Source organism: Ctenopharyngodon idella, chromosome 19 (genome assembly GCF_019924925.1).
Source record: "Ctenopharyngodon idella isolate HZGC_01 chromosome 19, HZGC01, whole genome shotgun sequence".
Classification (NCBI taxonomy): domain Eukaryota; kingdom Metazoa; phylum Chordata; class Actinopteri; order Cypriniformes; family Xenocyprididae; genus Ctenopharyngodon; species Ctenopharyngodon idella.
In genome coordinates this window covers 18257501-18283569 of record NC_067238.1, presented here as the reverse complement: position 1 = coordinate 18283569, position 26069 = coordinate 18257501, and the positions used below count along the sequence as shown (strand labels likewise).

General features: G+C 37.0%; 2 protein-coding genes across 2 annotated transcripts in view; both read left to right on the top strand.

The window, feature by feature from the left end:
* Positions 1 to 1991: 1991 nt before the first annotated feature.
* Positions 1992 to 14891, top strand: LOC127501332 (major histocompatibility complex class I-related gene protein-like). Its single transcript, XM_051873277.1, has 5 exons — positions 1992 to 2145; positions 5188 to 5433; positions 12065 to 12292; positions 13576 to 13772; positions 14856 to 14891. The coding sequence occupies exons 1-5, from the start codon at positions 2046 to 2048 to the stop codon at positions 14889 to 14891; spliced, it is 807 nt and encodes a 268-aa protein (XP_051729237.1). The 5' UTR covers positions 1992 to 2045.
* A 1799-nt stretch (positions 14892 to 16690) lies between these two features.
* Positions 16691 to 26069, top strand: part of LOC127500786 (dolichyl-diphosphooligosaccharide--protein glycosyltransferase subunit STT3B-like) — a 21521-nt gene continuing 12142 nt past the window's right edge. The window contains exon 1 of the mRNA XM_051872275.1: positions 16691 to 17088. Within this exon, the coding sequence (XP_051728235.1) occupies positions 16859 to 17088 (230 nt within the window). The 5' untranslated portion in view covers positions 16691 to 16858. The remainder of the gene's footprint in view (positions 17089 to 26069) is intronic.

Genomic DNA, 26069 nt, shown 5'->3' with positions numbered 1-26069 from the left:
GTCAGAGTCAGTCTCCATAATCTTTAAGCAGGTTGACCTGCAATGCATAACATAACATTACATAACATAACATAACATAACATAACATAACATAACATAGGACCACAGCAGTAAAACATAGTCAGAAAATTATTATCCATTATGGATACTGATCAAAAATGTACAAATGTTTAATAACATAGATAGTATATTTTACAGAATTACACCATGCAGAATTAACTGACATAGCTGATATAATATAACACTGAAACAGTTTACTTCATGTTCTGTAAGTTTTATCTCTGTGTTTTCTGCTGTTACTGACCGGAAGTGTGAGGAGGGAAATTATTATGGCGCAAACTTATTTATAAATATACTATTTTCAGCACAGGGATCAGAGAAAATATTTTAGATTTTTTTGGACAATATGTGGTGCTTAATGTGCAATAAAAGAAATAATGTCTTAATAGTGAGTGTGTGTGTTTATGTACTGGACATGGTGTAATATGATATTCACGGTAGAATGTAAATGTGAAATAAAAAAGAAGAAAAATCAAAAATTAACTTTTAAAAACAACTGCAGAAAACAAGAATGTTTAATGTTAGGAATGAATAGTAAAAATGTGAATAAAAACAAAAGTATTTGGAGTATTTACTCAGATATCACAAAACATTGTGAAGCATCATCATTCATGTCTGTTTAACAATGAAAAGAGTTTCAAATCTCTGTAGTTTGTGATTGTTGACTGTAATAAGTGAGATGATGTAGTGATGATGATGATGAACAGAGTCACATGACACAGGTGAGTTTATGCGACTGTACAAGGGAGTCATATTAAAATAATTCATGATTTAAATGAATAAAACTTCCATTCAGAATATAGAGGTTTCTTCTTTGATGCATCTTTGACTATCGAATCAAACACTGAATCTGTGCAGATCTCAGACTGAATGATCAGTGATTCCTGTTTCTGATGCTGATCTGAAAACAAGGATATGAAATAAATGGAGAGAACTGTGAGCTAAACATGATCAGGACTGAAGAGATGAAATATGAATCCTGCTTTTGAGACTCTCAGGTGAAGATGTTTACTGCACTGTTTACTGTTTACCGCCTCGCTGTCACGAGAGTGTTTTGACATGTCAGCATGACATCAGAGCAAGATACATCCATAATGATGTCTAAATCTTTTAATTTGACTTAATATTTTACACTATTCTTGTCTAAAGTTCAGGATCAGCTCTTTGCAGCCCTTGTTTGAAAACGACTGAAACTCGCTCTGCCAGTTACTGAATGATTACAAAAAGTAGATGATCTGCTTCCAAAAATGAAAGAAACACATAAAACAGAGTGCAAAGAGTACAAAGCATTAGAAGGACCAAATATATCATGCAACTGTATGAAAATAAGCAAATGTGTTCTAATAAACAGATTATATGAAGGCTGCAGTCCTGTTTAGATCTTGACATGTGGTCACTTTGACAACTAAATGTATGTGTTGGATAATATTGTTTGCTGAACTGCTGAATGTCTCTTAACAGAAGATTAAACACAGTTACTCATCTACAAACAGCAATCTATACCTTTAGTTCTGTGGTGAATGTTTTATGATCATCCTCAAATAAAAAGGCAAAAAACAATTATTAGTTTACATGCACTTTCAATGAAAGTATGAAAAAACATACACTACAAAATAACACAATACAAAACAAAAATACAATAGAAAATCATATTACAAAGAAATTACTGCTTAATGCATTTGATATCACAATGGTAATAGACACTAAAAAGCTACTTAAATGAAGTTCTGAGGATACTATATTTTTAATATCATTATTTTCACAGTGAAAAAGGGAATTGAATTTGAAGGATTATGATCACAAAGTGCACACATGGTCTATGTTGAATGTATCTCTTTCTTTTCATCTGTGCGCCAATAGCGTTACAGTCCGCCTTATGACGAACTTTCACGACCAATAAAGATGTTTCTGTCAGTCTGAGATGCAGAAATAAAGTGTTGGACACTTTCACAGTTCATTATGAATCACTGTAGAGCGTCTGGAATATGAATGACAAACATGTTTCACACGATCTCGTTAAAAACATTTTCTTTATAGCATTTGTCTGGATTATTTCTCACTCTTGTCAAAGTGATGCGCATCAAGGTAAGAACAGAGTTCATTTGCTATTTCTGATATCGTTTGAGTTTGCTTATTATTTAAAATAGTGTCCATTTATTATCCAGACTCCCTAGTTTCATATAATTAACCGATAATATTTTTACACTTCTCATATAACGTAACGGTAACGCATCTTGTGTTTGCGCCATTTCTTTGTCGAAGGAACTAAAATCGAAAGTCGATAGCTTTGTGTTTTAATGAGGAGTCAGTTTGCGCTTAGAGGAAGCCGCACTTTGCTCACGAAGATCTGGTGTTTTCCGCGTCTCTGTTCGCAGTAAATCTCTGCATGTCATGTGAGTTTGTGAGTGAACGCAGCCCATTACGCGGACAGGTGATGACAGTAGATTTGTAATGAGACGCGTTCAAAGCTTTTGCAGCACACTCGGAGTTGGGGTTCATTAAAAGTCAAGTAGGATCTTTTTTATTATTATTATTATTATTATAATGCATCAAACAATAAACAGATACAAAGACAAAACAGACAGAACCTCTACAGGAATGAAATTACATAAAATCTTCATGTAAAGTTCCACAAACAAAATAAGAGAAAGGAAAAAATAAATGAAAATAAGAATAACATCATAAACACATACAGAGGAAACATTATGCATCAGAGGCATTACCAAACAAATCATCATAAGATTTCAAAAATCTGTCACTTTTCTTGTTTTTAATCAATCTAAGAGATTTGAGAAATGCATTAATTTCAATTAAAGGGTTAGTTCACCCAAAAATGAAAATAATGTCATTTATTACTCACCCTCATGTCGTTCCACATCCGTAAGACCTTCGTTAATCTTCGGAACACAAATTAAGTTATTTTTGTTGAAATCCGATGGCTCAGTGAGGCCTGCATAGCCAGCAATGACATTTCCTCTCTCAAGATCCATTAATGTACTAAAAACATATTTAAATCAGTTCATGTGAGTACAGTGGTTCAATATTAATATTATAAAGCCACGAGAATATTTTTGTTGCGCCAAAAAAACAAAATAATGACTTATATAGTGATGGCCGATTTCAAAACACTGCTTCATGAAGCTTCGGAGCGTTATGAATCTTTTGTGTCGAATCATGATTCGGATCGCGTGTCAAACCGCCAAACTGCTGAAATCACGTGACTTTGGCGCTCCGAACCACTGATTCGACACAAAAGATTCATGAAGCAGTGTTTTGAAATCGGCCATCACTATATAAGTCGTTATTTTGTTTTTTTGGCGCACCAAAAATATTCTCGTCACTTTATAATATTAATATTGAACCACTGTACTCACATGAACTGATTTAAATATGTTTTTAGTACATTAATGGATCTTGAGAGAGGAAATGTCGTTGCTGGCTATGTAGGCCTCACTGAACCATCGGTTTTAAACAAAAATATCTTAATTTGTGTTCCAAAGATTAATGAAGGTCTTACAGGTGTGGAACGACAAGAGGGTGAGTAATAAATGACATTATTTTCATTTTTGGGTTAACTAACCCTTTAAGAAATGTGAAAAAGTAGGCTGCGAGTTAGAGAATTTTTGCATATGCATAAAAAATTTTCCAAACAAAATAAAAAAATTAACAACATAATTTATTGGAAAAAGTCAAGGTCCGTTACAGAATTGTTTTTAAAATCTTTTTTTTTTTTTGCTTTTAAGGCTCTGACCGGAGGTAACTATTTCTCTGACCTTATTTTGTGTGCAAAATCATCTGTTAGATGTCTGAGGTCAGAGATTAATGATGATCTCGAGTGCTTTTCCAAATCTGTGATTTTCCAAATCTGAACATGAACTGTTGGATTTACTTTTTAAAAAAAAAAGTGGTTCCACACAACTATATTGAGTAATTTGTACAAATAACAATTTAGTTGTATGAACAAAAGAAATTCAAGTAAAGCTGACAAAATTTCTTTGAGTAAATACAAAACATTTGAATGTCACTGTTACATAAAATTTATATGTGCAGTTTACTTAATAATATGATTATTACGTAAGGTGAACACATTCATTGACTTAATTTACCTTATTTAATTAACAATTTTCTCTATATAATGAACTTAAAAAATAACTCATTGAACAAACTCAACTGAATTGAGAGCAGGAATTCTATCCTAAACATGTGAGGCTCACAGTCACAGCCTAAACACAGGCGACACTCTTCTGCATAATGGAAACCACAAAATTCAAAAACATTACGGAAACTCCTCTAAATGTCCAACATAACTGAACATTAAACAACATAAACTAACAACATTTTTCCCTTTACTGAAAAACACATACAAACCCGATTCCAAAAAAGTTGGGACACTGTACAAATTGTGAATAAAAAAGGAATGCAATAATTTACAAATCTCAAACTTATATTTTATTCACAATAGAATATAGATAACATATCAAATGTTGAAAGTGAGACATTTTGAAATGTCATGCCAAATATTGGCTCATTTTGGATTTCATGAGAGCTACACATTCCAAAAAAGTTGGGACAGGTAGCAATAAGAGGCCGGAAAAGTTAAATGTACATATAAGGAACAGCTGGAGGACCAATTTGCAACTTATTAGGTCAATTGGCAACATGATTGGGTATAAAAAGAGCCTCTCAGAGTGGCAGTGTCTCTCAGAAGTCAAGATGGGCAGAGGATCACCAATTCCCCCAATGCTGCGGCGAAAAATAGTGGAGCAATATCAGAAAGGAGTTTCTCAGAGAAAAATTGCAAAGAGTTTGAAGTTATCATCATCTACAGTGCATAATATCATCCAAAGATTCAGAGAATCTGGAACAATCTCTTATTCCTTTGTTTTGTCAAAGAGTAGCCCTCTCTTGGTCCAGACAGTCTTACAGAACAAAACTGGAAGACATGTTACTTGCTTGTTCAGATGATAAAATTCTTATTTTGCTCATACTTCCAAAACGTAGAATCTGCGTAACTTAAGGACTGCAAATTTAATTATATGTTTAATATATTTCTGTCACCCTACATGACAAGACTTTTTGTCCCAGTAAAAAGTGTTTTTATTGTTGTTTGTGTTTTATGTTCCTCAGAGAGACACAATGTCTACTACAGGTTTACAGTTCTGACTAAAGCAGGCACATTCCCTCCGTTCGATGCTGTGGGTGTGTGCGATGACAGACGGATCAAACACTACAGTAATGAACTCGAAGACTGGATAAGAGCAAATGTGATTAAACATGACAATACCGAACCTCTTCAAGAACCACATGAACCTAGAGACTGGTACAAAGATCTGCTGAAGACTCTGTCAAACTGCACAAACCCACAGTGTTCTGGTGAGTTTAAAGTTTTTTCTTATCAACTATATTTATATACTGTAAGTTTCTCATGAGTGTTGTTCTGTGATTGTAGAGCTTCATGTTCTTCAGAGAATAACTGGCTGCAAACTGGAGAAACTTCCTGATGGAACAGTCAAGAGTCTGACAGCCTATGATGAATATGGATTTGATGGAGAGGATTTTATATCCTTTAATTCTAACACTATGCAGTGGATTGATAAAAACCCCAAAGCTAAAGAAACCAAAAAGGAATGGGATCTTAAAACAGAACGCAAACAATTCCTCAAGAACTACCTTGAGGAATGTGTGCACAAGATCTCCACATATAACAACACAAATATGAGTATGTTTTAATTAAATCACTTTAATTAGCTCGTGTGTGTGTGTGTGTGTGTGTGTGTGTGTGTGTGTGTGTGTGTGTGTGTGTGTTTGACAAAATAACTCAGGAAGGTTGTTTCAATAAAGAAGCACTTTATCATTCTGTGACAAATAATTACTAGTGAATTAAAAATGTAAAACTGTTGAGTGGGTTCAGAAATGTTAGTGAAATATTGTCACTTTCATTTAATTTTTGGTTTGTATCTGAAAGTGACAGTCTTCACAGCAAAAACACATGTAAATCTGAACTTAGAATTGGTAAATGTTCATGGTTTGTTTCATACATGCAGGGGTTTTCTCTACACTTCTTAGATGTAATTGTGTGTTTGCATCAAGAAATATAATGCTTCATGTTTATTAGTGCAGATCCAGTGTGCGTCTGGTACTGTAGAATACAGTTAATTTTCTAGAAGCAGTAGGTAGATCTGGATTGGATGAGTTTGACTGTCACATTGGAGTGTCAGATTGCATGTCAGCTGGCTAAGTTAATAGATATAATACAGGCAAAACAAGGAAAACGTCTCAGGTTACAAATTTAACCTTGGTTCCCTGAGAAGGGGAACAAGACACCGTGGGCCTCACAAGGCCAAATGGAAGGACTCTGTGTTTGGGCTGCAGGGAACATCTGAGAAAAAAAGAGAGGGTAGATGTAGATGTAATAACTTCCCCCTCAGAGGGAAGGAGGAGATGTTATCTATCTCTACCAGCTCCAGGACACTGATCGCGCCTAAACTTGATCACTTCCCACAGATCTTGCTTCTTTTTCCTCGACTTACGCCTCCTGTGTGACCTGCTCTCTGGCACGCTGCCCTTCTGACCCTGACTTCGGTCCTCAGCGTGGTATATAGGTTTAAATCCGGCCGAGCGCGCATTCTCCTCTCTGAACTTGCCGACCACTGCTTCAATGGATGTGCCAAACAATTCAGAGGGCGAAAGCAGCGCACTGAGAAGAAAGACCTTTTCTTTCTCCCCTATGCTGGTCAGGTTCACCCACAGGTGCCTCTCCGTGGCCACCCTGAAAATGAAGAAGAGGATGACATGTTCTCTAGGCACCCTTTTTATACCTCACGGTCGCACTAGTACTGAAGTCATAAGTTGTCGCCAGGCAATTCGATTGGCATGTTTCAACACGTGCTTCAGACATCAGTCACGCTGAGGTGTTCCCCATTAGCGTCCCATTCAAAAGGGAACTAGCTACTCATGTCTTTGAGGAACTTTCTTCTATGGATCACATTTGCAACCCTATTTTTTCCTGGCACACAAACCACTGAGACAGAATAATTTTTTTTTGTAAATGTTTGTTTGTTAATTGCATTATTATTTTCTGCTCCAGGTCAACCAGATGTTCATGTCTTCGCGAGGAAAGTTCCTGATGATGACAGTAATCTGGTTCTGACGTGTCTGGCCACTGGTTTCTACCCCAGAGATGTTGAGATGTACATTAGATTGAACAGAAACATCCTTGAGGATCAAACATCTTCTGGAATCAGACCAAATGATGATGAAACCTTTCAGATGAGATCCAGTGTGACGATCAACAGAAATTATAAAGTATCTTATGATTGTCTGCTCATTCACAGCAGTCTGACAGCTTCAGTAAAATGGGGTAAACATCATCATGAATTCAGTCACTCACGCTTTTGTAACAGGAGAACATGATAATGCTGGAATGGAATAATGTTGCTGACCACAAACAATTAAAGTGCCTCAATTCAGTTTAACAGTTTATGATGTTGATATAAAACATTTATTTAAAAATATATATTCGGTTGTCTTAATTATTATTTTTATTTTCATTCTGCAGATGGAAGATGTTTTAACTGTGAATCAGAACCTCCATGGCCTGTTATAGGAGGAGCAGTTGCTGTTCTAGTAGTTCTAGTTCTAGTTATAATTGTGATTAGTTACTACCTCAACAATAGGAGAAACTCAAATGGTAAATTATAAATAATCAGTATGATCACTGTAGCTTTAAATCCATTGTTTTTATATATCATTGTTTAAAGACATTTTAAAATGTATGGGCAGTAAATGACGGTAGAAATAAGTGAACATGGTGATAGACATTTTGATGATAGTAAGATTTTTTTCATTTGACGACAGACTACAAGTTAAATTTATCCATATTACAGTATTTATCAAACAAATGAGTAGTGTGAATAAATGTAAAAATGTTTGTATTTACATTTTTACAAGAACAAGAACATAATATCTGTTTTTATACTGTATCTTATAGGTCGGGTGAGAAATTCTTCCTCTAATGGCCCAATGACTGATCAGATACAGATGACCAGTCCAGCATCTGCTGATGTGATTCGATCATGAGCTCAGTGCTGATGGATCTACAGACTGGACTGCGACGTGGACAGGTTTAGGCATTAAATGAAATGTCTTTCATGTTCTTTTATTCTGAATGCACACTGTTTTCGTTTTTTTTTTTTTTTTTCATCAGCATTTTCTAACGTGAGTCAGCTCTTATTTATTAAAGGGTCACCCAAAAATGAAAATAATGTCATTTATTACTCACGCTCATGCCGTTCCACACCCGTAAGACCTTCGTTAATCTTCGGAACGTAAATTGAGATATTTTTGTTTAAATCCGACGGCTCCGTGAGGCCTGCATAGCCAGCAATGACATTTCCTCTCTCAAGATCCATTAATGTACTAAAAACATATTTAAATCAGTTCATGTGAGTACAGTGGTTCAGTATTAATATTATAAAGCGATGAGAATATTTTTGGTGCACCAAAAAAACCCCAAAATAACGACTTATTTAGTGATGGCCGATTTCAAAACACTGCTTCATGAAGCTTCGGAGCGTTATGAATCAGCGTGTCGAATCCGCAGTTTGGCGGTTTGACACGCGATCCGAATCATGATTCGACACGCTGATTCATAACGCTCCGAATCTTCCTGAAGCAGTGTTTTGAAATCGGCCATCACCAAATAAGTCGTTATTTTGTTTTTTTTTGGCGCACCAAAAATATTCTTGTCGCTTTATAATATTTATATGACAATATGACAAAATATGATCACATAATATGTGTAACATGATATTAATTTCTATAATCGTTTCAGTCAAATGGACATTGGTGAATTGCGAAATGGTGTTTTACAGCAGTGAAACTTTTGAGAGTTGCTTCTGTTTTCTGTGGTTTGATCAAAAGTGCCACAGCAAACACATTTGAAATGCTTGTTAAAAGCAGTCGGGCACAGATCAGTGTCACAGTGTTACACTCTTCAGGAAGTCAAATTTAACAGTGACTTTTGGTTCAAATTAACATATAGTATTTAAGATCAGACTCATCAACTTTAAAAACTAATGAGAGTATTATAAATTGCAAAGCCAAGTCATTTGTTTATCTCATTATTTGACCTTGTAGTAAATCATAAATGTGGGGAAAAAACTAACCAAGAATTAGTATTACATCTAATACTTACTGCTGTTCGATATAATAGTGTGCTAAACTAAAATGGTATTTTTGGCAGGTAGAATTTTATCAAACATTCTACGAAGAGAACCATTTACATGATCATTTACACTAAGTAATTTTACTCAATTAAAGCAGTTATCCATGTTATGGCTGTTTGGGGTGGGGATAGTTGTAACAGTTTATTAAAAATGTTACAACAACCCCTTATGATGAGTCCAGTTATCAATCACATGTTTTTTGTTTCATTGAGGGATAAATGTTTCCATCATAGTTTATGCAAATGTATTTTTATCAGATAAAAACATTATCAGCCTCAATTGAGTGCATGTTTGTGTGTGTGTGTGTGTGTGTGTGTGTGTGTGTGTGTGTGTGTGTGTGTGCACGTTTTTAGAGTTTATGCATATGGTATTTTCATCCAGCATTTTTTTATGTGATATCCTAAAATTCACATTGAATGGATGGCAACATAGCTAATGTCTGAACTGTTATGTGACAGGAACAACCACTGAGTTACTGATGCTCAAACAGAAAGTGTTACTAGGTCTCCCTAGTTTAATAGTTGTGTTTAAAAAAATTATGAAACAATAAACAAATAAAAATTAGACATGTTAAAACTAGTTTAATCACTGGATAGTGTTTGTTGCTAAATCAAACAAAATTTAGCCATTATTGTATTATTTTTTATTTATCATTCCTCACCTCATAGAGCCTCTCTTCTTTTGCAATACATGATCTACTGTAAGTGTTACTGTGATTGTGTTTCAACTTTCAGCAGTCACGGTTAAAGTCTACAGGACTGGATTTATATTATGACCATCTGCTGGAATCAAGGTCATTTCTTTTTAAATGATGTTTTTAAATCCTGTCAGGAGACTCATTATTCTCTTTAGTTTTTGAGTCTGTGTAAAACATATTGTCTTCAGTGTGGTAAAGCATTTGTCTTTGTGTGTTTTTATACTGCTCTTTGTAACATTTACTTCATTATGCTGCTGCATCACGCTTATATATCAACCTGTGTCCTTATTAGCAAGCACAAGGTCATGGGTTTGATTCAGGGAACATGTGTTGATCTAATGTACTGTGTCTGACAGATTCATACTGTAAATGTGCCTCTTTTGACATGTTTTAAAAGTGCAATTAGGAAATAAATGAGTCTTGAATAAGTGTGAGTGTGTGTTTGTTATGGTGAAACATGATCCTTCGGTATAAAGATCTTCACTGATATCAGACATTTCTCTCAGCAGAAAAACATGTAAGTTTTGAGACTATGACGAACAGAAATGCTGTCTATGTAGAAAATTCAGTAGGTTCACTTCATGCATTCAACTGCCGTAGCTTTAATAGTTTATTCTTTGGTGCATCTTTGGCTATACATTAAATTGTAATCCTGCAGTATTTGACACTCTCAGGTGAAGCTGTTAATGTAAAAATACCATCTATATTTTATAAAGCATGCACATTACTCTATTGATTCATTTAGATTTAGATTTCGTTCATTTAATGAAACTAATGGAAGTAAAATGCATCAGTCCTGTGTTTTGTGCCACACGATGGAGGCCCGTCTGATGAGGTCGACTTTGATTGGATGAGACTCGTGAAGGGGCGTGTCCAGATCTGTATACAGTTAGAGTTGAAGTCACATACCGCCGCTTGCTGGAGAGATTCAACATTACAAATACAAAACTTCATCCTGTAGATTTGATATGGCTTCTAATATGACAAAACCGAGAAAAAAAAACTGTTTAGTGTTGTATTGATGCCAAACACTCATTTTGTGCAATTTTCATTGAATATTGAATTAAATATTAGCCTGTTCTGCACATAAATTTGTCAAATAACGTATGAAGACTTTATAGCACACAAATCAGGAACTACATTTTATGGAGTAGGATTTATTTATTCAATCGCTTATTAATTGTCCTGTTTGGACCCTGACAGAATGTTGTGTTGTCTGTTCACAGTTTGCTATAAATAATATAACTAAAAACTGGTTTTTAGTAGAGTTTTAAAAAATAATACTGTTAAAAAAACGAATGTAAATTATGTCGGACTTTTCCTCAACATACGACCTCAGGAATGAAAACGAAAGTGTGATTCTATAAAGCGGCCAGTGAGGGGCAGTAATGCGTCTTAAAGCATGTTCTGTATATACAAAGGAATGTTTTTGCTTATATTTTTATGTTTTTACCCTTTTCTTAGCGATGCACTGCAAGGTAAGAACATAGTTTCACTTGACAGTCGATAGCAACAATCGCGACCATAAAATTGCACTTACAAACATACTATGAACAATTTAGTAATATTATAAAATTGCATATAAAATAAAGTACAGTTTTATAATATATTTTATTGAAGAGTTTGTTTTCCTTAGGCTAGTTTAAGGTAGTTTTTAATCGTTTAACATGTGACAGGAAGCGCGTGCTTCTGTTGTGTAGTGTTGACAATAGTTTATGTTTTATATATTTCCCAGTGAAGTACTTCCTCCACTACATGTTTACAGCCCTGACCAAAGCAGACACATTCCCAGAGTTCAGTGCTGTGGTTGTTGCTAATGGCAGACAGGTCAAACACTTCAGTGATGAAGAAAGAAAATGGGTCAGAGACGGTCGGACTGTTTTTGACTGGACAAATACACCTGCAAACCCACCTGATTCTAGAGACTGGTTCATACATCAACTGAAGATGCTGTCTGACTAAACAAACTCAAAGTGTTCTGGTGAGTTTAATGCCTTTCTCTTATCAATAATTAGATATGTTATGAAACTGCATTCATCTAATATATAAGTTTGTCATGAGTGTTGTTCTGTGATTGTAGAGCTTCATGTTCTTCAGAGAATAATTGGCTGTGAACTGGAGAAACTTCCTGATGGAACAGTGAATCTGACTGTCTTTGATGAATATGGATTTGATGGAGAGGATTTTATATCCTTTAATTCTGACACTATGAAGTGGATTGATAAAAATCCCAAAGCCAAAGAAACTAAAGAGGAATGGGATCTTCACACAGAACGCAACCAGGACCTGCAGTATTTCCTCAAGAACTGCATGAAAGTTTCACAACACAAAAAAGTGTATGTTCTGATCAGATTATTTTAATTACGCCTGTCTTTGTATGTGTGTGTGAGTGTGAGTGTGTGTGTGTGTGTTAAAACGACCCCACAAAGTACAAAAGATACACTATACTGCCAAAAGTTTTGGGACGCCTGTCTTTACGTGCACATGAACTTCTCTTTTCTTAATCCGTAGGGTTTAATATGAAGTTGGCTCAGCCTTTGCAGCTATAACAGCCTCAACTCTTCTGGGAAGGCTTTCCACAAGGTTTAGGAGTGTGTTTATGAAAATTTTTAACCATTCTTCTAGAAGCGCATTTGTGAGGTCAGGCAGTGATGTTGGCGAGAAGGCCTGGCTCACAGTCTCCGCTCTAATTCCTCCCAAAGGTGTTCTATCGGGTTGAGGTCAGGACTCTGTGCAGGCAGGTCAAGTTCCTCCACACCAAACTCGCTCATCCATGTCTTTATGGACCTTGCTTTGTGCACTGGTGCGCAGTCATGTTGGAACAAGAAGGGGTCATCCCTAAACTGTTCCCACAAAGTTAAGAGCATGAAATTGTCCAAAATGTCTTGGTATGCTGAAGCATTAAGAGTTCCTTTCACTGGAACTAAGGGGTCAAGCCCAACCCCTGAAAAACAACCACACTCCATAATCCCCCCTCCACCAAACTTTACACTTGGCACAATGCAGTCAGGCAAGTACCGTTCTCCTGCCATCTGCCAAACTCAGACTCGTCCATCAGATTGCCAGACAGAGAAGTGTGACACTGAGCTCATGAGAGCGACCCATTCTTTCACAAATGTTTGTAGAAGCAGTCTGTATGCCTAGGTGCTTGATTTTATACACCTGTGGCCATGGAAGTGATTGGAACACCTGAATTCAATGATTTGGTAATGATTAGTGTACGTAATCTTTGACTTTGTGGGGTCAAAAGGACAAAATCTTTTATATGAGACTAAATGTTGACTCAATTTGCTATCGTCCTTCCCTACACTAAACCTACCTGTCACATATATATATATATATATATATATATATATATTTCCCCGGTTTGTTCATGTTTTACTTTTTTTTGATTATTTATGGTTTATGTATGGTCCTGTTATTGTCACTGTATGTCTGCCTCATCACAAGCATTTTAATGCACAGTTTTTCCCTTGTATTAACTATGCAAATGATAAATAAATGCCTCTTGACCTCTTGAAACTGAGAGATTTCTGTGCATATATTTATCTGTTAAATTTCATTATGATTTTATGCTTCTTTCTTCTCCAGGTTCTCCAGATGTTCGTGTCTCTGCGAGGAAAGCTGCTCCTGATGATCACAGTAATCTGGTTCTGACGTGTCTGGCCACTGGTTTCTACCCCAGAGATGTTCAGATGAACATTAGATTGAACAGAAACATCCTTGAGGATCAAACATCTTCTGGAATCAGACCAAATGATGATGAAACCTTTCAGATGAGATCCAGTGTGAGGATCGACAGAAACCATGAAGGATCTTATGACTGTCTGCTCATTCACAGCAGTCTGACTGAACCAGTTTCAATAGAATGGGGTAATTATTGTAATAAATTCATTCTTGAGTAAATATGTTTTTTATACACTAACAGTGTTTTTGCATCAATAATAAATGGAACTTCAATAATACTAGTTAATATTACGTGTTACAAATAATTATGGTTAAACTAAAGTTCAAGAGTTTAAATGCATTTTTTTTAATTCTGCAGATGGAAAATATTCTGACTGTGAAATGGATTATACGTGGATTTTTATAGCAGGAGTAGCAGCTGCAGTTCTAGTTCTAGTTCACGCTGTGATTGGCTTCATCATCTACAAAAGAACACAATGTGAGTTCTAAATATTAAACACTGTTGCTTTAAATGTCTTAATAAATATCCTTTATTTAAAGCCTTTATATTTTAAAATATATCAGCTGGTCAGTTTGACATTATATGTACTGTATGAAGATAAAAATAAGTGAAGCGGTAGAGATTGGATTATTTGGAATTTATTTGGGTTTTATTTGATAATCACAAAGTTTGAGACATCAGCAGGAAAAGTCTAAAGTGAAATGTTTAAAATTTATTCTCCAGCTAAATAATTCAGACAACATCATAAGATTTAGTGACATTAACATGTACTGATTTCTACATTTATGAGAACATGATATCTGCATACTCAAGTTTGTGTATAATCTGCTTTAGTTGGTCGAATTCAAAAGACAGATGACTGGAGAGATGATAGAGAATAACTGCCAATTAATCACCATCTCAAAAGGCACAGGTATCTCCATATTACATTCATTATCTTTCATTGTGCAGAGAGATTTGAAAAACACAATCCTACAGTAAACTCTGCTGATATAAACCCACAGTCCAGTGTTTAGTGATGCTTTTGATGTGATTAAATATGAAATTTAGACTGTTTTGCTTTATGGACAGTTTAGAAATGCAATGATATCATTGTGGTTCATTCAGAAGAGACAGTGTTCTTACGTTTCAACTCACTTCTGTTTGTCATGTTCTGTAACAAAATTCTCTGTTGTTGTTTCAGGCAAATGGACATAATGTGAAGCCTCTCCAAGTTTAAAATGTTTCTGACCACACTGATTACTGTATAATGACAAAGTGAATTTACTCTTCCTTGTGTTGGTGGTTGTGTTCTTAAAGGTGAAGTGTGTAATTTCTACACCACTAATGCTGGGTACACACTAAAAGATTTTTGAAAAAGTGTGAGAGACCACAAACATGAGGACAAAAAAATCCTAGATTTAACCGTTTTGCTCCTATTATGTGACAAAGACAGCACACCAAACAGATTTTCAACCAGAGTCCCGACTATGAACACGGGAAATCTCGCAAAATCTCTCGAGACTTCAGAATAAACATGACAGACGATAGGCAGGAAGAAATTGCGTTGATAGTGTTTGGAATGATTTTGGTGTGTTTTACTAAACACTCATGCTGTTGCCACAAATGGAAAGCTGACCCTCCATCTCTGCTGTCCAAATCCATTTAACTTTGATTGGATATTGTTACGTTTCATGTGATAATCTCCAAGCGTGTGTGTTTGTCCTCGAACTTTTCAAAGAGAATTTGTAGAACCATCAAGATAAGCAGGCCCAAAATCAGCCTGATTATATGTTTATATGTTTGGCCCTACAGTTGAACTACATATACTGTTGTCCAGGAGCTTGGTAAGACATAATGCAATGCAGTTGATAGGAGACAGACGGGTAGATGACTGCTGTAGTTTAGTTTCACATGGTAAAAATGTTTGTAGTTGAGATGACATGAGGATCAGCAGGTCACATGACACAGGTGAGTTCATTTTACAGTAGATGCATGGACAGGAATCATATTGAAATGATTCATGTTTTAAATGAATAACACCTTTTATTCAGAGTTTTTTTTTTTTAATCTTTGGTGTTTGTGTGACTTTAGTTAAGAGCTCAGAATGATGATTTCTGTGTGTCTCCGAATGAGAGATTGCTGAAGAGAGGCCACTCAAATGATTTCACTCAAATATAATCTACATGTGATGGTCAAACTCTCTGAGCTCCAGCAAATGTTGAAGATTGATATTGAAATTACAGGTGTAGACGACACATAAGTATATGCACTGTGGCCTTGAGTAAAACACCAACCACTGCAGGAGATTCATGTAAAAATAAAAACATCTCATTAGTTCATACATCACGAGAGCACTAAATGATTTTGATTTCTGTCATGCAGATTGAGTTTCTCATGTCAATAAGAGACCACAGCAGCAGTAAATGATAGTGTGTGTTCTTCTGAATGTTTGTGTGTTTGAGAGCTGACGGCCCCTGCAGGGCCCCACTGAGACTCACAGGCTTCAGTTCTACTGTGTGATTTGTGTGTTTTTGCAAACAAAAGATGATCCACTTTAACAAACTGTCATTAAAACACTCTCCACATGAGCTTTATGTGCTCTTGATCACAGCAGCATGGAGTAGAAAACTACTTCCTGTCTGGAGATGGACTGTGATTGGACACTGACAGCAAGGGAAATAAGAGGCTTCTGGGAGATTTCAACTATAAATGCCAGAAAATAAAATAAATACCAAAGCAATGCATATTAAATATTTGAAATCTTGGTGTATCATGTAAGCTGCTTTTCTGGTGTGTTAGGCTGGTTGAAGTTGTTTATCCGCAGAGCCGAGGTGCTAACATTCTTAAGATTTGTTTAAAAGATGTTCACAGACAGGCAAATATCAGCATAAGCTGATGATCCATCATTGTTTTCACAATGGTTTTACAGTGATACAATTATTGTAATCTTGACCGTATTTTGGAGCAAATGAATAGAGATATGGTAGATATAAGAAAAATGCGAGTCGGTTCAACTGAATCATTACAAAGATTCGTTTTAAATGAACGATTCGTCCTGGAATTGTACATCGCAAGCTGGACGCGGATCTTGTTCTCATAAATTGAACTGCAGGATGATGATGATGATGTGAAATCCGATTCACCGATCATTACCGGACCCGACAGACTGCATATCAGGGAATAAGACTTTCATCCTGCCAGAATATGACGGAGCTTCATCGCAGATCGTCAGCCGGTACCGACGGCTCTCCGCCCGGGATCAGCCGCTCCAGCGCCGCGGGTGGAGGTGGAGGAAAGGGCGGATTATCGCAGCCGGCTGGATGTCAGTCTCTGCTGTCTTTCACCATCCTTCTCCTGGCGTGTGTGTGTGGATTCAGCTCCAGACTCTTCGCCGTGATCCGCTTCGAGAGCCTCATCCATGAGTTTGATCCGTGGTGAGGAACTTTCCGTCCTGTCAGATATTAGCGCGCTCTTTACTTCAGACTCACACTTAAAACTCTTGATAAGTGTGAAAGTCATCCTGTATTTGGTCTGTTGTACTTTAACTGTCAGAGCTGCAGTAAAGAGAGTGTTTATTTAGAGAGACTGTCGATATTGAGTCCGTTTCTGAGGGAAACTCTGTTTTTACCTTCGATTGTCTCAAAACCTAGTGAGCTGACTACATAGACAGCGTCTGTCAGCTGACTACCTAGACTGCGTCTGTGAGCTGACTACCTGGACGGCATCTTTGAGCTGAATAAATAGACAGCATCTGTGAGCTTACTAGCTAGACAGTATCTGTGAGCTGACTACCTAGACGGCATCTTTGAGCTGAATAAATAGACAGCATCTGTGAGCTTACTAGCTAGACAGTATCTGTGAGCTGACTACCTAGACGGCATCTGTGAGCTAACTAACTAGACAGCATCTGTGAGCTGACTACATAGATGGCATCTGTGAGCTGACTAACTAGACAGTATCTGTGAGCTGACTACCTGGACGGCATCTGTGAGCTGAATAAATAGACAGCATCTGAGCTTACTAACTAGACAGCATCTGTGAGCTGACTACATAGATGGCATCTGTGAGCTGACTACCTAGATGGCATCTGTGAATTGAATAGACAGCATCTGAGCTGACTACCTAGGCGGCATCTGTGAGCTGACTAACTAGACAGCATCTGTCTAGTTGACTACTTAGACAGTGTCTGTGAGCTAACTGCATAGACAGCGTCTGTGAGCTGACTACCTAGACAGCATCTGTGAGCTGACTACATAGACGGCATCTGTGACCTGACTACCTAGACGGCATCTGTGAGCTGAATAAATAGACAGCATCTGAGCTGACTACCTAGACAGCATCTGTGAGCTGACTACCTAGACGGCATCTGTGAGCTGACTACCTAGACGGCATCTATGAGCTGAATAAATAGACAGCATCTGAGCTTACTAACTAGACAGCATCTGTGAGCTGACTACCTAGATGGCATCTATGAGCTGACTACCTAGATGGCATCTATGAGCTGACTACCTAGATGGCATCTGTGAATTGAATAAATAGACAGCATCTGAGCTGACTACCTAGATGGCATCTGTGAGCTGACTAACTAGACAGCATCTGTCTAGTTGACTACCTAGACAGTGTCTGTGAGCTGACTGCATAGACGGCATCTGTGAGCTGACTACCTAGACGGCATCTGTGAGCTGACTACATAGACGGCATCTGTGAGCTGACTACCTAGACGGCATCTGTGAGCTGAATAAATAGACAGCATCTGAGCTTACTAACTAGACAGCATCTGTGAGCTGACTACCTAGATGGCATCTGTGAATTGAATAAATAGACAGCATCTGAGCTGACTACCTAGATGGCATCTGTGAGCTGAATAAATAGACAGCATCTGAGCTGACTACCTAGGCGGCATCTGTGAGCTGACTAACTAGACAGCATCTGTCTAGTTGACTACCTAGACAGTGTCTGTGAGTTGACTGCATAGACGGCATCTGTGAGCTGACTACCTAGACAGCATCTGTGAGCTGACTACCTAGACGGCATCTATGAGCTGAATAAATAGACAGCATCTGAGCTTACTAACTAGACAGCATCTGTGAGCTGACTACATAGATGGCATCTGTAAGCTGAATAAATAGACAGCATCTGAGCTGACTACCTAGACGGCATCTGTGAGCTGAATAAATAGACAGCATCTGTGAGCTGACTGTTGACTTTAAGGCTGGAGCATCTGATGATTGAGAGGAATCTAGATTCTGGTCAGTTTCTGTGTTTGTGTTTTTACCATCAGACGAGTGGGACGAGACGTAGAGGAGCCAGAATGAGACGTAGACGGATGGAGAAAGCGAGCTGTTTGATCCTCCCGCTGCTCGGCGAGACACAGACAGTTAACCAGTATTGATTAAGCATCTGTTAGAAGCACCGCTGTGGTCTGTTCTCCCCGATAACACACACATATGGATTTCCTCCATCGTTTCAGGCTGTAATCCACCGAGTGTCTGGATTCAATCCAAACTGTAGATTAGGAAAGTAAATCAGGTCACAATGTAAAAGACCTACTTGAGTATGAGACACATTTTTGTATATGATTGCTGAAGTATTTATTGCATGTTTCCTCAGTAATAGAATACCATTTCACCCATCTCTAGTGAAATTAATAAATGAGGTTTCATCACAGAGCAGGTGAATTTAACCCCTGATCAAAAGGTTAATTACGTCTTCTCACAGTCATTATAGAAACGTCTATGAATCCCAGCAGCTCTTTTATGAGACACTTAATGTGCTGAAACCGGTTTATTGTGTGGTTATAGATTATAGACGGTTAATGGCAGTGCGTACGGTGCTCGTCGCAGTGTTTTTATATATCAGTCAGATTGTGCGACGCATGTGACCCCGGTGAGATCTTGAGATGTGCATCATGTGACTTCGGTCGTGATTGACAGCTCAGCTCGACTCTGTTTGTTTGTTGTTTTGACTTGAAGTCATTCTCCTTCAGAACTGCACACTCTGTCCTTGCATAATCCAGTGCATATTATCTGGTGAAATTATAAATATTTATTAGATTATCCCTTTTTTTGCTGAGTGTTTTGCTGAGTGCTTCATGAATTTGTTGTATTATTCAGCAGTTTTTGGGATCTGAAGAGAGCGCACCGCTACAAGACAACAGTCAAGCTGAGTAAAGTGTTTAACACTCATACTATTTCAAACGAACATTAGAACATAAAGATTTATATTCTTTTTTCCATTAAAGTCTAATTGGTTTTATACCAAAAAGGTATTTAAAGGGGTGGTTGATTATGATTTCACTTTTTAAACTTTAGTTAGTGTGTAATGTTGCTGTTTGAGCATAAACAATTCAATTCAATGCAATGTAAAGAGAGATTTTCTTTTAAAGAATCCTCTGTTTAAGGACTACAACAAACGGCTGGTAGGGACTACAACGAGCTTCTTCCCAGGTTGGTGACATCAAAACCCCCAAAATTTACATAAACCCCGCCCCCGAGAACACACAACAAAGGGGGTGAGGCCATGTTGGGCTGCTTTAGAGAAGAGGAAGAGTTGTTGTAGTTGAGTGTTGTTGTCATGCCATCATTTTACGCCGGACTGCTTCACAAATGAGGGTCAATTCAACACTAAAGATTAACATGACGGCACATGCTAGTCGATGAGTTGAATCAACTCCACAGCAACTACATAAATTTATCCACTAACCATTCAGAAACGTCCAGTTTCATTCTAAAACTTCTTCCTGAGTCTCTCCATCAGTGTCGACTCCGGTTTGAACAATGTAAGGCTGAACACCGTTACTGACAATCCTCATTTTGGCTGCGTGAGATTCTCCAGCTTTGTTGTTGTTGAGCAAACGAAGCGTGAGCTGTTAAAGCTCCGCCCTCTTCTGGAAAGGGGGCCGGGAGCAGCAGCTCATTTGCATTTAAAGAGACACAGACAAAAACTGCATGTTTTTGCTCACACCCAAATAGGGGCCAAATTTGACAAGCTATAATAAATGATCTGTGGGGTATTTTGAGCTGAAACTTCACAAACACATTCTGGGGACACCAGAGACTTATATTACATCTCGTGAAAAGGGGCATTATAGGTCCCCTTTAAGGAGCATATGAACTTTATATGTGTTTTATGAGTTCTGTATTTAGTGATTTTGTGTATCGTATCGTTCTAAGGTTTGATTTGTTTGTGAGTTTATTGTACAAACACAGACGACTCAGTTCCCTCCTGAATTAATTATACGTGTGCCTTTAAAGTTGTGTGTGTTTTTATGTGTGTGTTAAGATGACGAATGTCTCACATTGTCTCTTTAACACTCGACATGTGATGTGAGAATCCAGAGAGAATTTAAATTTCAGTTCCAGAATTCCAAAGTTCCATCAGAATCCCTCAGAAATCATCAGCTGTTCTGTAATATTGTAGCTTCCTCTGTGGGTTTGGAGCGTTTAAACTCACGCTGGTGATAAAAACCCAGTGTTTGTTGCACTGCGAGCGTCTCTGGGTTTGTACGATAAACAGCTTTGTTTGTCTTTAGTAGCAGAAAAAGCCTCCGGTGCTTCAGCGATTGTTTCTTTCTGAAGTCTGTCTCCTTCTGAAGGAAAAAGAATCACTCTCTGACTGAAGCTGCTTGTGTTTCTCTTTGTTTAAGTCTGAGATGTCACAGTGAAATCTGATGGTGTGACGCTCAAACCTGCTCAGGTGAAGCTTCTGAAGTCATCGGGTCTGTTTATGATCATCTTTGCCTCACATGAGTCAATAGTCATAATACAGTAAGAGTCTAGAGATATGAAATGAATATGTATGAAGCAGCTCAGGTCATCAACATTTGAGCGCATATTGAGATCTGTGGCGTTTGATTGCAGACTGAATCTGAGCAGTTTGAGACATTGCTGAGATTCAAGAGGAGCTTAATGTGAGATTAACAGCTAAAAGCTAATGAAAAATATGAATAAAACTATAATACTAAATAAATAACACTGCTCCAGTCGTCTGCGAGTGTTTGTTTGTCTTTGTTGTGGCAGAGATTATTGTGAGTCTTTGGCATAAACGCTTGTTGATGTCTCTTCTCTAAGCCGGTCGGCTGGCGCTTTTGTGTGTGTGTGTGTGTGTGTGTGTGTGTGTGTGTGTGTGAATATAATGACATCATCTTTGTCTCTGGCGGCACAGACTGTGTTCAGTCAGTGCATGTGTTGCTGGTTGGCAGACTGTCAGTCAAACATAGAGACACATGGACCAGATCATCAGACGGAGCCAGATCAGACCCACAGGAACTAGAAAACAGACAGTGATGGAGAAGTAACAGATTCCTGGAGTAAAGACGGATCAGTGCTGGATGGAGGATTGTTGATGGTTGCTCACAGTCAGTTTTCAGCACAGAGATTGAGAACAGCAGTATAGGGCCCTATGAAACAGATTCCTGCAGTATGGACAAATCAGTGTAAAGTGTTTACTGTTGATTCTTTAATCTATTATGCCCCTTTGTAGATGTAATATAAGTCTCTGGTGTCCCCAGAATGTGTCTGCGAAGTTTCAGCTCAAAATACCCCACAGATCATTTATTATAGCTTGTCAAATTTGCCCCTATTTGGGTGTGAGCAAAAACATGCCGTTTTTGTGTGTGTCCCTTTAAATGCAAATGAGCTGCTGCTCCCGGCCCCCTTTCCAGAAGAGGGCGGAGCTTTAACAGCTCACTCTTCGGTTGCTCAACAACAACAAAGCTGGAGAATCTCATTAACCCAGGAAGAAGCTCGTTGTAGTTCCTACCAGCCGTTTGTTGTCGTTTTTAAAAAGCGATTTCTGTAAAAGAAAATATCTCCCTTTGCATTGAACTTTGAGCGTCGTAACTTTGCAGATGTTGTTTATGCTCAAACAGCAACATTACACACTAACTGAAGTTAAAAAAGTGAAATCATAATCAACCACCCCTTTAATAGAGTGAAAAGTTAAGAATAATTATGCATAGATGAAGGGAATAAGCATATTAGTTCAAACATCATGGCGCTCACAACACCAAAGTCATTGGTTTTTAAGAGTATTTGTTTTTAAGAAGCACTAAAGGGAATCGCTGGCAGTGTTTTTCTCCTACTGTGGTAAATGCTTTTGAAAAAGTATTATTTTGAAGCACTAAATCGTTTGTCATTGATCAGGTTTTCAGATGCACACGTTTCAAAGGATCTGTTTTGTCGGTATATTCAGGCAGTTGAAGAGATTTCACTGTAAATCACTTAATGTCACAGAGGCTCTTTGAAGTTTCTTGTCACTGTTTCGACAGACTCGGTGAGAATATGCAATGTGCAGTTCATTATTTGCTACAAAATGTGTCTGATATTTGACAGGAGAAGGTCACATCTGTAACGCAGCAGATTCTCAGTTCATCTCAAAATTTAAAAAGATTTTAAAAAAGACAAAAAGCATTTAAATGAGCTAAAAGTTAAAGCTACATTAAGCTATATTATATTAATATTAAGCTATTTTTAATAGTAAAGCTGACATCATATTTTTATGTTAATTCATTTCCTCAACAACTGCCCATTTTTATTCATGAACCAGGATTCTGACTTGAAAAACCTGGATATATGAGGGAATTTTCAAAGTCTGGTTTTTAAAAGTCATGGAAATTAATAATATCTTAAAAATTGAAGGGAATATTTAGAATTAAGATAATTTTTTTTTTAATTATGTCATGCTGTAAAATATTTTTTTGGGTAGGAACTGCTATTTGTGAGTAAAGACTAATTAAAAAAAACCCTTAATCACAAAAATGTAATAAACATTCGGTTCAGTTATCGAAACTTCTGGAATTATGGTATTTAATCATTTTAATTATTAATAATTATTTTATTTACAGGGTTTGTACAAGGTGCTTGAAGTACTTGAATTTGACTTTTTGAAATGTATGTCCTGTAAAACCCTTGAAAACAGCCATATTTATGAAAAGGTACTTGAAAAGTGCTTGAATTACTGAAAAACAATATATATGAAATTAGTGTTTTCTTTCTTTTCTTTTTTTCTAACAATCTTTTCACGCCAAATTAATGCTGCAGCCTGTCTGATATAGATATAGAGCCATTTTGCATGGCTATGTGCGTGATAATATAAATATCCAAGTATATGGATATTTTTTTTCTTTTACTCTTCAGGTCAATCCTATATTCGTGAAAAAAAAATTAAAAATCAGTTTGAATAAGGAAAGCGATATATTTGTCATAGTATCCTTTCAATGGTTAAAGTCATTGCATGCTTTGCATGTGCTGCACTTTATTTGTACCATTTTGTTTTTATAGTTTATTTTTATTTATATATTTACCTTTTTTAGAATTTGAAAGATAATAAAGATATTGTTTGATAAGTCAGATCTCTGATTATAGTCCTTGAAAACCAAAAAAGTAGTGCTTGAAAAGTCCTTGAAAGTCCTGGAAATTTATTTTACAGTATCTGTACGAACCCTGTATTTAATTATTGTAATATATTGCCACTGCATTAGCACTTATTATTTACAATACTATTATATTGTTTAATATTATTTAGCATGTTATAGAATACTTGATTGTGATTGGTCAATAGTGTCTTTCTGTGGTTAAATATCTAAAGTGTATGAAATTCATGTCTAGATTCACTCAGTCTCTTTCTGCTCACAGAATAATTCAGCTATAATCAATATTTCACGTTCATGTCTGTGTTGGGATCTAAAGGAATGCCGGTCATCAGGTGGATGTGATTATTGTGTGTCCAGAAGTTTTGTGGTTAGTATCGTGTGAAGTTTCAAAACTTCACATGATGAAGATGAAGTTGGCAGTATTTTGACTGCTGTCAAAAATGTTTTGCTTGTGGTGGAATATACCAGTGAAAAACTATTTTATATCGTTCCACTAGAAGATTCTCTCTTCCTGGTTTTGTTTTGCAGGTGTTTCAGTATTTCACATTCTTCTCAGTCCCTGAAGATGGTCTGAGTCAATGAGGTGAAATTCCGTCCGAGTTTTCAGCCTTTCTTCTTCTCCCGCTGTTGTTTGTTTCTTCATTTGTGTTCGCCTCTGGCATTTCCAAGCTGTTCTCTCTCTCTTTCTGTCTTACAGTGATTTGTTGTATGTGTTTGTCTCAGTGAAGCTCTGTTTCTAAATCTAGTGAGCTGTCTACACATGCAAATTTCTAAGTCGTCTTATAAGGCAGTATACTACTGCCCAGCTTTTCACATTGGAAGCACGCCTGTGATGCCTTAAAATACTATCTAGGTAGACAAGTTTTGGAAACGAGCGATTACTATTCATTCTGCCGACCTGAACTCGTCATCACACACATATTGATTTGATTCGACTCTTTGAGAGTCTTTGTTTCATGGTCTGTTTTGAGAATATGTCAGACTATAAAGCATATTTTATCAGAATGTCCTGCTAAATTGTATTAGGTAATGATTTTATTCATAGATAGCTCTCTCTCTCTCTCTCTCATTGGTTGATAACTGAGAGCTTGTTTATTTTGCAGTCTCAGTTCCTCTTTAGTTTGTCCTTGACTTTCTGGAGGCCATTTCTCAAAAGACAATCGATATCTTTCAGCGGCCCTGAACTTCCTGTCATCCCTCGCTCCATTTCCTACTTGTGTGCATGTAATTGAGAAAGTCAAGAGGCTTCATTTACATTTCACACTGATTTGCATAATCCTAAAAAACAGGCTTTGTATGCAAAACGTAATGAATATTTTTCTGTTGATTTTGTTCAACCCTTTGACTCTGACAGTTTTAAAGTTGAACTCGTGAAGATCTTACTCACAGTAATTCAGTTTGATTTAAAGGGCTGTTTTCCACTGTCTCTGTGTCCTTGTAAACTGAAGCTCTTCTTTACAGTTTTATACGTCTGTCTGTGACCCGTGAAGTACGTTATCAAACACAAGCGTCTCACACCTGCTATATATAAAGTTTGAGCTAGACCTGGACAGTTTTTATGATCTATAAATGTACGAATGTCAAGATCTGTATGCAGAGATCTTATTGGTTTCACTGAGAATGAATTTATTAGTGTTGTATTAGCAGTGTGGACTGATTGCACAGTAACCTTATAACAAATGTTATTAATTTAAGTCTCAGTTTAAATAATATTTCTCCCCTGAAGTATGATGTGATGTTTTAATCTGATTTCTGCCTCATTTGGCGGGTGGGATGCAGTCAGCGCTCGCAGTCATCAACACTGAAGACAATTATTCTGCATTTTATTAATATTTATAATGCACTAAACATCTCTCTTGTCCTTTGTTTTTACTGCATCGCCCAATATGGTTCCCTGCGGCTGAAAACAGCGTTCACACTGAAGAACAACCTACAGGTCACTGTGTGCCGTTTATAAGCGTGTGTTCATGTGGGAACTCAGTCAGATCACGATTAGGGCCTTTTATGAAAACTTTATTTTTTAAGGAACATTACACAATTTTT